This window comes from Mastacembelus armatus, chromosome 12 (assembly GCF_900324485.2).
Source record: "Mastacembelus armatus chromosome 12, fMasArm1.2, whole genome shotgun sequence".
Taxonomy (NCBI): domain Eukaryota; kingdom Metazoa; phylum Chordata; class Actinopteri; order Synbranchiformes; family Mastacembelidae; genus Mastacembelus; species Mastacembelus armatus.
In genome coordinates, this window is record NC_046644.1 from 7,682,890 (window position 1) to 7,698,383 (window position 15,494).

Genomic DNA, 15,494 nt, shown 5'->3' on the forward strand with positions numbered 1-15,494 from the left:
TAAGACGTTTGCCTTAACAGAGATCAAACATAGGTCCTACAGAGGCTTAACTGTTTAGATGCTTGACAAATAGTGTGTGTGTGTGTGTGTGCATGCATGAGCGATAGACATAAGTAGAATCTAAGTGGTGTCAGTTTTAAGCACTGTGTCTAAATAAAGGACTACCTTCAACCTTAAACTGCACACACACTCCCTACTGCCAATTTAGCAGTGTAGGAGTAATGAAGAGTGTAGTCTTTACACTCCACTAGTCCGCTAGACCAACACATGTGAACCATAAGATCACAGCTGTCCTAATTTTATGGTTAGTGTGCTTTTAGTATTTACAGAAGCTCTAAATAACCTTGTGTTCTATTATATTTGGCCCTCTGCACTGGGGCAAATAGGCAAAAGTTCCCTGAACCTTTGTTTTGAAATAGAAAAGACACCAGAAAACACAAAGACATAGATCTGGGCAGAGTCCTGTTGACCCTGTTTGAAGTGTGTCAAATGAGTGCACAAGTTCTTGTTTGGCCAGGCTCAGGTCACATTGTGTCACATTGTGTTAATCAGAGTTCACAATCCATGGGGAGACTCCAGTCAGTCATGATGGAGGGAGGTATCTTTCAAATGCTTACATGTCACTGTCATATTTACATGTAGATGGTACAAAGAGGCATTTACTGTATATTAGGCTGTGTGTTGTTAATCTTCTTACAGTATATATTTTTAATTTACAGCCTGTTGTGACCACCTCTTCTATTCTGCTAATTGTTTCTTTTATAAGTAATTAGTGTGCAAATGGATCTGACTTCTACACTTCAACTTACAAATTAAAAAACCCACTCTAACCTCCTGTAACTCACCTTCCTCTCCTCTTCATCACTGCTTATGCATGCTTTTATCCTCTGAAATAACCTTGTAAAACCATCCCGTTCCCTGCAGTGCACATTAATCATTTACTAGACTGGAAAATTTGCACATACAATTGTGCATGTATAGTATTGACCATCATACAGCAGAGTCACCTTCAGCACAAACCTTGACATGAATATTCACGTGCTAATGATGCTTTCCCTGCGTGAGCAGTGGCTGAGTCAGCTGGACTGAAAAAAAGGTCATGGCCGTTAAAAATCACACATGTAAATACTGAACATTTAGGTATCAGTTCAAAATTTGTTTTTTCTTGAGTTTCCCCACTAGGCCTTACAAAATTGACTCTGTTAGGTTATTTGTTGCAACAGCAGTAAATGATTCATAGAAATTTAGACAGCAGAGCACATTATTTGCCAGTGTTGGTGCCAGGCTCAAATGTAATATGGAGATAATGTGTCTTCACAACAGGAATATGATCCCATTTATCTAGTGATATTATAAAACACTTTTTTCTGAGACATAATACTTTAAAAGAATCCTGTTAGACTTTCAGAGTTGTTCATGCAAAGCAGAAAATAAATACAGTTAAACTGAACAACTTTGCTGTTGACAAAACCCAATTGAGTCAGAGATATTTTCTCATGCACAAAAAGTGAAAATCTCAACGTCTCAACTAACACAGACTTTATTTCATAACCAAACTTAACATTCAAGAGTAACATTATCTTCACAATATTGCATATTAGTATATTCTGATATGATCTTAGATATTTTACACAGGTTAAGAACATCTGACAGCATATTTGAGGAAAAAAATTACAATAAAATACAATGAATAATTCAATCAAGTTTGTAGTGTAACAGAAATGGCCAACAAAGACAATGATGCATAACAGCATATTAATAGAAAAGTTTAAAAGGCACATGGATTTAACAATTGTACAATTTTGCATGCAGAGTCCCATGAGAAAAGTAGCATCACTTACAACTATATCACAGTTTAGTGGTAAGCGCATTTAAATACCTGATGTAACACCAGTAATACAGCAGTTATTGCTTTGATTATTGCTGTAGTAAAAGTGAACAATGTGCATTTACTCTCAGATTGTTGCAAGCAGCATAAGGACTGTATATTAAAGTTCATTTAAATGATTAAATTATACGCCTTACCCACCACAAAGAAGTGCAATTTGCATAATCAAAGATATTGCCACAGAAAACAAAGGAATACATTTTATATAATTCTACACTTTGATATTTTAGTCCACAGCAACTTGATGATTGGCTGTTGGTGAGCAGATCTCTGTAAAAATATGCTTTAACTAATTTTCTTGAAGCCCATGGTGACATCTTTAGATTGCTTGTTTCATGCAATGAACACTCCAAAACTAAAAAAGTAATTTACAATGGTATAAAGCAAGGAAAAGCAAAAAAAAACCAAAAAACCTTGAATGATAAATCAATTATTAAAATTCTTGATTAATTTAGATGTGTTTTCTTGCCTCAACTAATTTAGCCTATTAATCTGTAGATTATATATATTATATCTGCTTAATAGAATAAAATCATAATTTATTGTTTTACACTTTATTTCAATGGGTTCAGTAAACTCAAAATTTTAAATCTGGTCCAGTATTCAGTACCAAAACTTACTATACATAACAATTTCAATCTCCCTCTCAACTCTGCAGCTTTTTCCTCCCTACAAGAATCCCCACCATTTGTGCACAACCAAGTCATCTCCATAGCCTGTATCAAGGAGGCGGTTGCCGCACTCCTCCCAGCGACACACCTCACCCTTGTCCAACACCACAAACTTCCACTCCACATGGCTCTCTGCAGGCAGGGTGACCACAGTGGCCCAGTGCCCGTTCTTGTCCCTCTCTAGTGGGATGAATCCCTTCCAGTTCCCGAGCTCCTGCTGGTTCCCTGTGACAGCCACCGTCTGGTATGGTGAATGAGTGAGATAGTGTATGCGGAAGGTCACATTGACATTTTGAGGCATAGGTTGTACTGCCAAAACCTTTTTGATATTTTCTGTGTTTTCATCAACAAGAGAGACAGTGTTGGTTTGTCTGACTTCAGTGGAAGTTAAAGGATCTGCAATATCTGTGAGAGTAGGGCTGTGCTGGCATTCTTCAGTGGGGGCATGGTTGACTTTTGTGTTATCTTGGACAAAAGATGGGACAGAAAGTTTCATCCAGGGAAGAACTTGGTAGTTACTATCTGTGATCCATTCGTTATTGTCCATAGTCGCTTCCATGATACTGATTTCAGTCTTTTCACCCTCCTCTTCTTTCTCCTTTTCTGCTTCCGTTTCCACTTTCTTTTGAACACTTAATTTGTCCTTCTTCTCTGTAATCTTTACAACCTGAGAAACATCGTTTATGTCTGGCTGCTTTTTCAGCTCACTGGTGAAGCTAGTATCACTCGTAATCTTCATCACAAAGTGGTTCAACATTCTATGGTAACTGTCCTCAATCTCATGGCCAAACTTGTCTTCATTGGCTGCAAATGACTCATACTTGGCCCAGTCAGTGTGCTCACTGTGGGACTGCTGGGACAGATCTGATGGGTAAGGACCAAAGGTCATACCTGCTGTATCTTCATTACCAACATATATAGCGATATCGTCAGCAAAGAGGCTGTTTTGAGCCCCTGTCCTTTCTTCAGGCTGGGGCTCAGAACCTATTACAGGATGCTCCAAATTTTCAGTGGTTGTGCCAAACCCATTACCAGCATCCTGTAAATCAGGGCAGGCAGTCATGCTTGAAATCCCATTCTCTTCAACACCAGGAAGTGATATGCTGTCTGTGTCATTGTCCTTTAACTCATTTTGCTTGAGAGACTGCAAGTGAATTTGACACATGGGATGGAAAATGTTCTCAGCCATCACAGGAGAAGCACCAGCTGTAACTTCAGAAGAATCTTCATTATTTTGCATTTGGCCTTTCTCAGGAGATGTCAAGTCAGAGCCAAGAACATTAACATTTGTGTTTTTATCCAAAGGTGGAACAATTTGATCTTCTTCCACTTCACTTTGTGGTTGTTGACAACCCAGTGGCAAGTGAGGGAAATCTATGATGGCTGAGATTTGAGCCTTTGCATCAGTGGTGACACCTGATAGACTGTGATCATCATCAACCTTTATGGGCTTGAGGACCACACTTGGACATTCTCTGTCTTCAGCAGGGGCAGCAACATTGTCACTTGTCGGCATTTTCTCTTTCACGTGATCAACCACAATAGGAAGAACACCATCCTCTTTGTGGAATGTAAGACTATCCTTTTGCTCAGTCTCCACTTTTTGATCATCTAACGGTGGAAAGTGGGCATCAAATTTGACATCTGTAATTTGGTTCATGTGGTCTTTTTCAGTCACTTCTCCAGCTAGACCACCATCACCATCCCAAGCACTATCCAGAGCTGGCAGCGTGACCTTGTCCATCACATGACCAGACTGCTTTTGGTGTGATGATGGTATATTTGCTTCTCGGTCAAACGTTGAGGAATGGGTCTTAGTTTGTTGAGTGATTAGCTGATCATCTTCAGCCTCCTCACCCTCTTTTTTCTTTTCTTCTTCTGGAGCAATTTCTTTATTGCTGGAATAGTCACTGTAATCAGTACTGCCTAGATGGTGACTTTCTTTCTCAAACTCCTCGTCTTTGCCAGGACAGAAACAAGGGACAGGTACATCTTCCATATGAATGACAGGTTCTTTCAACTTGGACTCCCCACTGTTTGGTGTGGCTTCATTGGCTTGAACTCTGTTTTCAACATTTTCACTTATTTGAGAGGTCTGTTTGAAGTGCACTGGGTTGTTTGAAGCCCACTGAAACATTCCTTTATCTTGTCTAATTTTCTCATCCAAAACATCTTTCACTGTGATCACATCCTCATCTTCATGGCAAGCTGCTTTAAACACCTGAAAAGACATGAACAAAGTTAATATCTTCTGGACTAACTTTGCCTGTCAGCCAGTACATGGAAAAACATGCAACACAAAAAGTAAAATAAGGTCACACTGAACAAACTTCCTACAGCTACTGCATTTCTCAGTTTATGCCAGTCAAACACTGAAGAGGAAATGAGGTCAAAAAGAAATGGGTAAGAAAGAATTCCCATTGGGATGGTGCTTCAAATTCTTAAAGGAATAGTTTGAAATAATGGGAAGAAAATGCAAATTGGATGGAAAGATCAACACCATTCTCATATCTAAATATAAAGCAACAGCCATTTTAAACTTAGCATGAATGCAAAAAGCAGAAAGAAACAACTAACCCAGCTCTGTTCAAAGGTAAGAAAATTTGCCTACCAGATCTCAAACTCACTAACGTGCATGTAAAACTGCAACTTGTCATATGCTTCATGAAGATTAATCCAACAAAAATGTTTATTTGTAAGCTTTTAGAGGTGCTGTGTGACCATGTGTGATCTCTTGAGAAAAGCCTCTCCCTTAACTCCTGTATGTGCCACTTTTTTTTTACCATGTTTGCTGTTTGGCATCATTTTCACTGACCTCTTCTTTCACATCCTTAGTAGTATCATCTGTTGATCCCTGGTGGAAGGTGACCACGTCCTCCACTTCGGTGTCAGCCACTTTGTTAGCGTCACTCTGCAGACTTTGGTTGGCCTCCTCTGCATACGTCTCCGCTGCGTTCTCAGTGACATGTGAAGCGGCGAGCTTGTTGTCTGGTGCTGGGATGTCTTTCTTCGGAGGAGAACATGGTGAAGGTTTCCTTTCAGCAGCAGCACGGCGCTGCCTGATTTTGAGTTGACTCTGAATTAAATCAGTGTCTTCCCTTACTTCTGACAGACCTTCATCGCTTGCATCTGCAAAAGAGAAATAAAATGGTTTTATAAATGGTTTAATTTTAGAGTTAATTTACAAGGCTACAAACAATTTATTGTCTGTCCCCTGTATATAATTTACATCAGCTCTAATTTAATATTTTAACTTTCTTATAACGTGTAGCTTTTAGTTCATTTCCAAATGAGGGGAGGAAACAGAAAAAGGCTGTTTGATAAACTTTGTACTTTGTCATCTACCTTCTTTGATGTGAAAGGGCAGGACAGCAGATAATCACAGCACTAGTGATCAGTGCAGGCAGCAATGATTTGTTGGCTTAATATCTTTCAGTTGTACCCTTAGTGGTTTTACCTGTGTGTGCCTGTAGCTTATACTTTATTTCTACTCTTATAGTTGGATCACATTGATTTATCATAGTGGGTAATAATGTGCTGAGTAATTTGGATAGTTTCATTTATAACAGTGTATAATATCTGAGCTCTTCAGCCTACAGTGTGTGCCAATATATGTAGTACTATGGCCACATTATATCTTACCCATGTCCTGACTCAATAGCTGTTTAGTATTAGACTAGTTAATGACAGCCTATTTATATCTGCTACAGTATCACTATCCCCAGGGCCGATATAAATACTAACATTATCTGCAGTAGCAAGAGAACAGTCGTATTTTCGTGGTATTTTCGTCGTATTTTCGTGGTATTCCTGGGATGAAGGCGGATGAACAGACTCGCCAACACCTTTTTGTTCCTACAGTGACATGTAAATACCGACACCTGTGACCTGCCGCAGCCTCCCGCCTGTGACGGCGTTTTTTTTTTTTTTTTGTCTTTTTTTTTTACCTGTTGACTCCGCAGAGCCGTGCGGCTCCTCCGGGCTCGGTTCTTGTCCCGGACGCGTCACCGATGCGTCCGTCTCCACTCCGGGGCTCTTGCTGTCACGGTCCGCGGCTGTGGCCTTCCTCCGTTTCCCCCGCACGGTCCGGTAGATAATGAAACCCGCCAGCGCGGACACCATCGCTATTACAGCCAGGGCCACGGCGGGACCGTGTCGCGCGATCATGCAGAGCAGCGAGGCCAGATCCATGCGTTTCTCCAGAGCCACCGTGTCGCCGTTTTTCAGCATTGCGGTCCGCTGTGACAACAATAACGAGCCCTACTGGCGTTTCTGTGTTTCCGTGCGCATGAAGGCCTGACTGGTCGGACTGAACCCGCTGCTGTGGCCTCCGCTCTCTGCTCCACGTTTTTGAGGTGTAGTGAGCTCTTGTTGCTGCACAGCTGCAAAGAGCTGCAGGTGCGAGCTGCTAATTGGCTGATTGGATCACGTGGACACCGCATTCATTCATAAAAAAAGGGAAAGGGAAATAGTTTTTGCAGCTTTTTCAACCAAAATGCAGCTGTGGTTTATTTATAATATAAAATTCTAGCAACACTCATGTTTATGTGTTTTACTAAAGCGGCAGGATTTGATGTTGTCCATTTCCAAGTAACCTAACGAGGGTGGACGTTTTAATCAGTACATTCAAATGAACATGATAAAAGAAAAAATGTTGATTTTTTTATTAAAGCATTAAAAATACTGAGCTATTTATTAAAACCACTTTGTATCGCAAGTCTCCACTGTCATCTGTTGTACATTCCTGCACACACAGGAAGGATCCAGTGACATCAGGCCTCCTGGGTAACAGCTCCACCCAGAGGAGAGCTGTGGTAATGACTGGAAAGTTCCTGAAGACTCTGGAGCTCCTCCACTTAGAATATAAAAGCTGGGACAGTCCCAGCGCTGAGACAGAAAGCAAGACCAGCAAGACAGAAGAGAACAGACACTTTGACAGTGTTTCATCTCACAACCAGAGGACTCAACTCTAAACACACACTGAAGATGCTGTGCTCTCATGGATTCCAGTCTGCCCTCAGGCCATTCATGGGCTTCAGCTGGCCTGTACGCAGCCTGTGGCCAGAGGTCAGACCTCTGTTCTGTCAGCAGGATCTACTGCAGAGAAACCTACAGGAGCTGTGCAGCAGTCTGGAGCTGATGCACAAACTTCAGCACAAGATCCTGGAGGAGACTGAGCCTTTCCAAAGCAGTGGGACCGTGCAGCCGCTCTCCTTCCAGCTGGACAAAGAGGGACAGCACTTTGGCCTGACCCTGGACACTCGTGGCTTTTCCCCAGAGGAGCTGTCTGTCAGGCAGGTGGGCAGGAAGCTGAGGGTCAGTGGGAAGACAGAGAAGAAGCAGGAGGACGGGAAAGGCTCCTACTCTTACAGACTCCAGGAGTTCAGACAGGAGTTTGATCTGCCTGAAGGACTCAACCCTGAAGCCGTCACCTGCTGCCTGGCTCCAGACGGGAAGCTCCACATCCAGGCAGCCAAAGCTCCGTGTGTTGAGGAGGCTGAGAGAGAGCTGACTATCAAGAGGAGCTTGGAGGAGAAACCACAGCAGAGTGTGTGTCCACACACAGAAGACAACAGCACAGATACAGGCAGCACAGGACAACCCTGAACACGTGGACTGATCACTATGTTGTTGTGCCAATGTTTTTATAAAAAGTTGAATGCTCATTGTTTATATTTGTATATTTGTACTTTGGCATAATAAACAGATGTTTAAAACTTAAATTTTTCTGTCTTTTTATTAATATTTTGATTGTCTTGACCTGAAAATTAGGTTTGTGGGTCAAAAAGCAGAACTTGAAGCAATAGAAAATTCATGGCTGACATAGGTCAGTAGGTACTCCAGTGATTAGTAGTAGTAGTAGAATGATACATTGCATATTTACCTTTTACAAAGCCTAATTAGGAATGAGTGACAGATTTGAGGGTCATAGTAAAATGTGCAGTAGCAAATAATGTCCTCTAGATGTCATAATGTGGCCAGCATAAAGCAGAAATTATTGCCCAGTTTCTCCTCTGGCAGCTTTTGTATGATTTTCAGATTATGGCAGAGCAGTTCATTTTTACATGTGTGCGATGAAGATCGGAACTAAATCATCTACTCAGTGACAATATGTCTCTCAAAAGAATATATTATGCATCTATTATGAGACTATTTATCAATATATTTTCTGTTTTAGGGATTGTAATAAATACATACAAAAAGAAAATCCAAAAAGTACTTGTGATGATGCTGGTAATCTACAGAAACAGTAGTCTATAGCCTGTATTTTCAAGTTAAAAAAGTTGAAAACATGCTTTTTAACATGAGCAAACAACTACAACTACAACTACTAATGATGATGATGTATTTTGTGATGTCATAAAAATCCCCTGGGTACCAGGTGCAGTACACAAGTTTTCCATCCAGCCTTTAAAATGACTTGAATCAGTCTCTCTGGGTAGTATAAATGACTAATGAATGATTAAATAAAAGTAACCTCTCCTGGGACACCAATCACTGTCGTAGCCAAATAAAAAACATAAAAAACAATATTATTTGAAGTAATAGTATTACACAATGAAGCAGAATTAATGCCCTTGCCCACCTGCTATATTTTCTTTTCTTTCCCTATGTTGTTTACAAGTAAATGTCAGCTATTATAGACACTGTTTGGTCTCTCCCTGGCTCCCATCTGGCTGCCAGGGCTTTCCTTTCCCAAGAATAGATGAATTGTCTTGTAAACGTGGCAAGCACAGGGGTGGAGGAGGAGAGAAATTTGCTTTAGGGACTCACTTTGCTTTTGTTTTATTTCTATTTATGGAGCTGCTCTTTATTTTTCAGGGCAGTGTTGAAAGAATGCCTATTTACTCGATCTTTAAATATCATAGGGTGTTCACCACTTCTCCACTTCGTCCCTCCATGTCTCCCTGTTTGCTTGGGAATTCTTGTTTCATCTTTTTTCCTATCATTTTCTCCTCTCCTTGTCAGCCGTCTTCAGTCTTTACCTCCCTGAGCCCACTGTCCCTCCCATCCTATCGTGTCTCCTCCTTTCCTCTCCTCTCCATCCTCCTCACTCTCTCTTTGGCAGATAAGTCGAGCATTGCTGTGACATCCTCTTTACTCAATATCCTTTGCTTTCATCTCCTCACTTTTAGAGGTGGAGTTTTATTTTAATGCCAGCAACACATGGAAACATTTACCGACTATGATATCTTCTTTCATCAAGGCCCATTTCCCTCTCACCCCCCCACAATCCTCCTATCATCCTTCTTTACTAAAATCCCCTTCTTTACTTTCTCTCTTCACTTCTCTTCGTCACATTCACTCCTAACCCCTCCACTCATTCCCCCATCGCCCAGACACTTTAATTGACTTTTAATCAACAGGGTGTGTTTGAAGCAGACAGCTTTTATTGCCATTACAAAAAAACAATGAGTCAGTCTTGTGTGTGTGTCCATATGTGTGTGGCTGCCTACTTCTGTGTGTGTTAAATGTGATGGTGAAAAGATGCCATGTAGTATCAATGAATACTTTGTCAAATATTAAAAACGGGTATCAATCCAACACATACATTCAGCTTACTTTCATAATGTTTTGTTTAGGAATATACCAAATTTGAGTAAAACTGTGTTTTCCTGATACCGGTACAAAAGGTTGGACTGTAGTTAAACCCGCTAGAGGCGATTGCAGGAAAACACAAGCACCCAGTTTCCGACATCAGCCCTTTCCCATTTGACAATCAGCATCACACCTAATAAAACGGTCAGTCTGGATGTGTTACAGACCATGTAAAGATCTTATTGTAATATGAAGTGAGTACCAGTGTTTATAGTAGTTTGTGCTATTGTATTTAATGGTGAGTCATTTAATGTAACATTATACTCCGTATACTCAAATCCAATCTATACATTATCTATCTATACTATGAGGTGTATATTAAAGGAAAACTGGGATATTGTTATTGCTCAGTGCTGATGCAAAAAAAAAAACACATTGCAGCTGCCAAGTACAAATATTGTAGAATGGAAATAAAGCTCTTCAGTATTTACAATCTTGTGGTGCAACAGTGCAGTTTTTCTTAATAATATCAGTTATAATGTTATTTTGTCATATAGAGGGCCTGACTTTGATAGAGATTATTGCAATTACTCACCAACCAAGAGTTCACATTGTTTTCTTTTAAACTTGACCTCAATCTATTCCCCATTAAAAACACAACCATAGCAGCTGCAGATTACATAGCACTTGTTTTACAGCGCTGTGCATTTGGGAATCACTGACAAATTATTTGCCTTACCATGAGTACGTCAGATGGGTTTCCTGGAAGGAAATGATAATCATACAGCCTTTCCTGCTTGGTTTGAAAGATTTGTTGCAAATATTGACCACTTGCTGCAAAAACTCTATATGCACAGGCCAGAAAATAATAATCATCAAATAAATTTTTGATATATAACTGATGTGTTTATGCAGCGTCCTGCAGTGCCCTTATGCATTAACATCACAGCAAGTACATAAGAAATTTGCCTCTGTTACTAAAATTTTTATAAACTGTGCTCACAAAGAACAATTTCTATAGACACACACACGCGCGCATATTCACACACATTTCCTGAGAAACACCAAAGGTCTCTGGTATTTGAACAGATGTGGGCAGACTGAGCGTGCCTATATCCCTCCCTGACCCAAATGTGCACTTCCTGCTGCGAAAGCTAACACCCAGAGAGAACAATCGTAGTCTGTACCTCCTTAACACATGCACACACACACACACATGCTGTGCACAAACACACAGTCAGAGTCACATTTAAGGTCAGAATTCGAGGCATAAACACATATAAAAACATATGCTCCCAAACACACACTCTTATGAAACAGTGTGTGTGTGTGTGTTTTTTTTTTTTTTTTTTTTAATCAGATGATGTGGAAGTGAGAACGAACTAGTGTTACACTCTCAGGACATTCACCTCACATGGTAGGGGGTACTGTATGTGCAAATGTCTTAGGTCTCTGTGAATGATGGTGTAGCACGCTGGAAAACCTAAACACCACAAAGACTCCATATGTTTCTATAGGTTGAAAGTGTATTCATCCTCCTTTATTTGTGTGTAGGTGTTAGATCAACTGAAATATAACAGTGTGAACTCTGCATGAATGCGATAAAGTCAGTCAGCAAAACTTTCCAAATGTGTGTGTGTGTGTGTGTGTTTTGGGAACAGTGAGACATCAAGAAAATAAAAGCAGAGAAGGATAGCTGAGGTCAAAACCCGAGGAGAGAGATGGGCCAGAGAAAAAGAGAAAATATGAAATAGTAGAGAGGAAATTGGAGAACTACACTGAAAGACAGAACAATGTGTAGAAAACTGTATTATAAATTAAGAATAAGAGACGGAGACAAAGCAAGATAAACGAATTTGAGGGAGAAAAGAGGTTTCAGAATTGTATGGGAAAAAAAATTTCAGAAACAGCCAAACTCAGAGGAAAAGCAGGGGAAAAAACAGACGAAGAGGTCATGGACTGTGAGCTGACTTTGTGCCAGTGAGGCAGAATGGAAAACCGAAGCCAGTTTGGGTAAATACTACAGGGTAGGAGCTTTCATCCATCTCTTTTTGAAATCTGATCTGAATAACTACCCATCAGGCATAAATAAATGATGTGAGATTTAAAAATAGTAATGTGGTTTCACTGGTGAACGGTTGGCAAGATAGTAAAGGAAAACTACAATTACTACGACTGCAATAAAATGTGGAAGTATTCAGATTCAAGTTGCAGAAGTTCGAGGGAAACTCAAACACATAATTCAGTTTCAAATTTAAGTCAATGAGCTGAGGGTTTGATACAAGGTATCAACAAAATGTGGCCACAGACAGCTGTCCATGGGCCATCTGTAGCCAATGATCTTCTTTAGTCTTGAAGCAGAGGGGGGATCTTTTGTCAGAAAGCTATACGAAGCTCATAAAAGCTGTTCTCATGAGCGAATCTTCTCACACACAAAAAGTGAAAATATTTCCAGCAGTAGAAGGCTGGAGAGGAGTGAAAGTAGTAGGATGTCATGATCCTAATTGTGACTTCATGTCAGTGACTTTTATTTTGGCAGGACTTCCTGTTCAGTGTCTCCCCACTACCCCAGCTTCACTATAACCATCAGGCCTTCTTCAGATTCACCTGTGCCTTATTAGCTCCTATCTCTCCACTATATAAACCCCAATCACTTCCTTCTCAGTGTGAGATTGTCTGTCATCACTTTTCTGAGGTTTTGAAGTCACCAGAACATGTATGTACTCATGCACCTGTGTTTGCCTACTCAGGATCAAGTTTATTGTTTACTCTGTGGGGTCTCCTGCCAACCACTCTGCTTTTCTGGACTTGGATCAGTCTGTCTCAGCCACATGTTCCCTGCCAGCTCTTGTGACTCAGCTAATCTGCTTACCTCAGCCCAAACCTCCTGTCGACTCTTGGTCAGTGACTCATCTCACCTGGCTCTGCTTCCACCCCAAATTCCCTGCAATTAATGTTTGCAATTTTTTACCCTGTCTGACTATCTTACATTTCATTCCAGCTCATTCCTGGACCTTAAAAAATGGACCAGTTTTTAGCAATGGGTGGTAAATTCAAAGGTTCTTGGTTCAAACCTGCACCTGGCTGGGGCCCTGCTGTGTGGAGTCTGCATGTGCTTGCTGTGACTCCATGGATTTTCTCCAGGCACTCCAGCTTCCCCCCACAGTTCAAAGGCATCCAGGTCAGTTTAAACTTTCATTGGAACTGACTTTTTAAAGAACTTATTTTATTTTGTAAGCACAAGAAAACTGTATTTAAAAATTATTGCATGCATATGAGATATTATGGCAAACAGACAAGGTTTTTATATTTCCTAACAGATGTCTGTCAGGAATATGTATTTGTTTTATTTACTCTTATTGTTTACTTGACTGACTTTTGTTTCCTACAATACTGAAGATATTGTCTAACTGGTACAAGACTTTTTCATGTAAAAAAAAAAAAAAAATCTTCCAAATAGTCACATTGATGTTTCTATTCTCTTAGAAGTCCTGCCTGAGGGAAAATATTCTTTTTGTCTGAATGTTTGTTCTGTTTTTAAGGATGCTGAGGAAAACCAGGTGACCATGGAGCTGACAGTCCTGTGTGTTCACTACGGCTAGAACCAAACCCCAGATGAGAGATGTTGGAACGCTCAGTGAAGGTGCTGAAATGGTTCAGACTTGGTAAAGTACCATATCCACTAACCAGGTTGCTTGGTCTTTATGTACCCACTGGCGTTGAGATACCCACTAACAAGTAAGCATTTGAAGTTCTCCAAAACTTGATAATGCCCCTGAAATGCAAACGACTCAGAAATAAATTCAAGTTCTAAAAACAGCCTCACTGAACAGTCAGTCCATCAATTCATCATCTATACCCCCTGGTCCTGTACAGGCTTGTAGTACAGGATACACAACTCTTCTTCTGATTAGTAAATCATGTTTATCACCTTTTGTCTACATTATAGCTACAGAAAGTGCAGTAGAAATATGCCCCTAAATATATCATACTGTGATAAGGGGCTGTTAAAGGGTGACGTGACCCAGACTTGTTCAACAGCCTGGCAGAAGTGCAGAGATATTAATTTCTAAAATTTGAGTGACCCTTGTTATTCTAATCGGTTAGAAAATGCCAAATGGTCCCAGCTGTCAATGAACATGTGAAAGGGCTAGGCTGACCGAAGGAGTGGTTTGCTTTAGAGCGTACTTATCACATTAGGTGTACAAGGCAACAAGACTCAAATGCAGGACACATGGGCAGGCAGGAATAGTTTAGTAAGGCTGGGGCAGATATTATTATACTATACCTAAACTGAGAGTTCAGTGACATAGTACATCTTAAAGGATAAGGCTGGACTTCTATGATTTATCGTTCGGCAAATATCACAAAAAGACCAAAACGGTAATAAACGTGAATGCGTAGCAGCATTCCTCTATAATAATTACAATTGTTCCTACATAAACAGCTGTTGGGCTCTCATGGGCAAATGTCAACATGTTTCCAAGCCTCTCCTAGTGGCAGGATACCTGGGTTGAGTGAGACTGCCTTCCTGGCTGAAAACAGGCACAAATCCTCTAGACTATGGCTCCAGTCCAGTTACTTCAGCGGTGCTCACAATGTTTTGCACGTTGTCTTTGGATCTGGTATTTGACTTGGATCTGGTTCTGTCACAGCTTTGGTAGCTGTGAGGCTCTTATGCCCAGGTTGCATTTGTAATACTGAGCTTGGGTTCACAGTGTTTTCAGTTGCCCTGGAGGTCTAACCATCTGATGTCAATTTGTTTTCAATTCTGCCAAGTGATTCTTCCTAAATCTTGGGTATTACTGATGTCAATATCAGAGGGAACATTCAAAGTTTATTGTTGTTTTGTCTCCCTCTGCACTGGATTGAGAGGTTGCTTAAAGACAGCAGAGAGAATAAGTTGTTTGTTTTCACATTGGCTCTCCTTTACTTGCACCGACCAGCGGGAATGCCTGTGTAATAGGCATAGGAGCCAAATCCATGAGTATCTTTCTTTCTCTCATGTTAAACCCCCATGTCTTAGTCTCTCAATGTTTTTCCCCTCATTTTGAAGTAATACAAATGTTCCTGATGGTTTTCTATAATACTTATGTCTATGGTGGTTGGTTGTGATGTACCACTGAATATCATGAGAATTTTGGAGATTAACCTTTTGTTTGCTGTCCAGTACGAGACAGGAGTCAGTCAGCTACAGTAACTTAGTAAGTAGTCACTACAGTACTGTTTCTGTCTCTACCTGTACCAGCATGATGATGGAGGATTACAGTACACACCTCTTTCTGCTGATGACCTGGTTTGTGTAATTAAGAGTGCCAACATCATTTAGTTAAAATGATTAAACTGGCTCACCACACAGCAAAACAGAGGAAAGGAAATAAGCAAATAATGAGAAA

The 15,494-nt window shown here is 40.5% G+C and overlaps 2 protein-coding genes across 2 annotated transcripts; one reads left to right on the forward strand and one right to left on the reverse strand.

The window, feature by feature from the left end:
* Positions 1–1,524: 1,524 nt before the first annotated feature.
* stbd1 (starch binding domain 1) lies at positions 1,525–6,946 on the reverse strand. The gene is made up of 3 exons (XM_026298088.2): positions 6,507–6,946; positions 5,375–5,688; positions 1,525–4,780 (listed from the first exon to the last, which is right to left on the reverse strand). The coding sequence occupies exons 1-3, from the start codon at positions 6,787–6,789 to the stop codon at positions 2,558–2,560; spliced, it is 2,820 nt and encodes a 939-aa protein (XP_026153873.1). The 5' UTR covers positions 6,790–6,946; the 3' UTR covers positions 1,525–2,557.
* LOC113124917 (heat shock protein 30-like) lies at positions 6,404–8,276 on the forward strand. The gene is made up of 2 exons (XM_026298089.2): positions 6,404–6,426; positions 7,316–8,276. Exon 2 carries the CDS (start codon positions 7,546–7,548, stop codon positions 8,164–8,166), a length of 621 nt encoding a protein of 206 aa, XP_026153874.1. The 5' UTR covers positions 6,404–6,426; positions 7,316–7,545; the 3' UTR covers positions 8,167–8,276.
* The last annotated feature ends 7,218 nt before the right edge of the window (positions 8,277–15,494 follow it).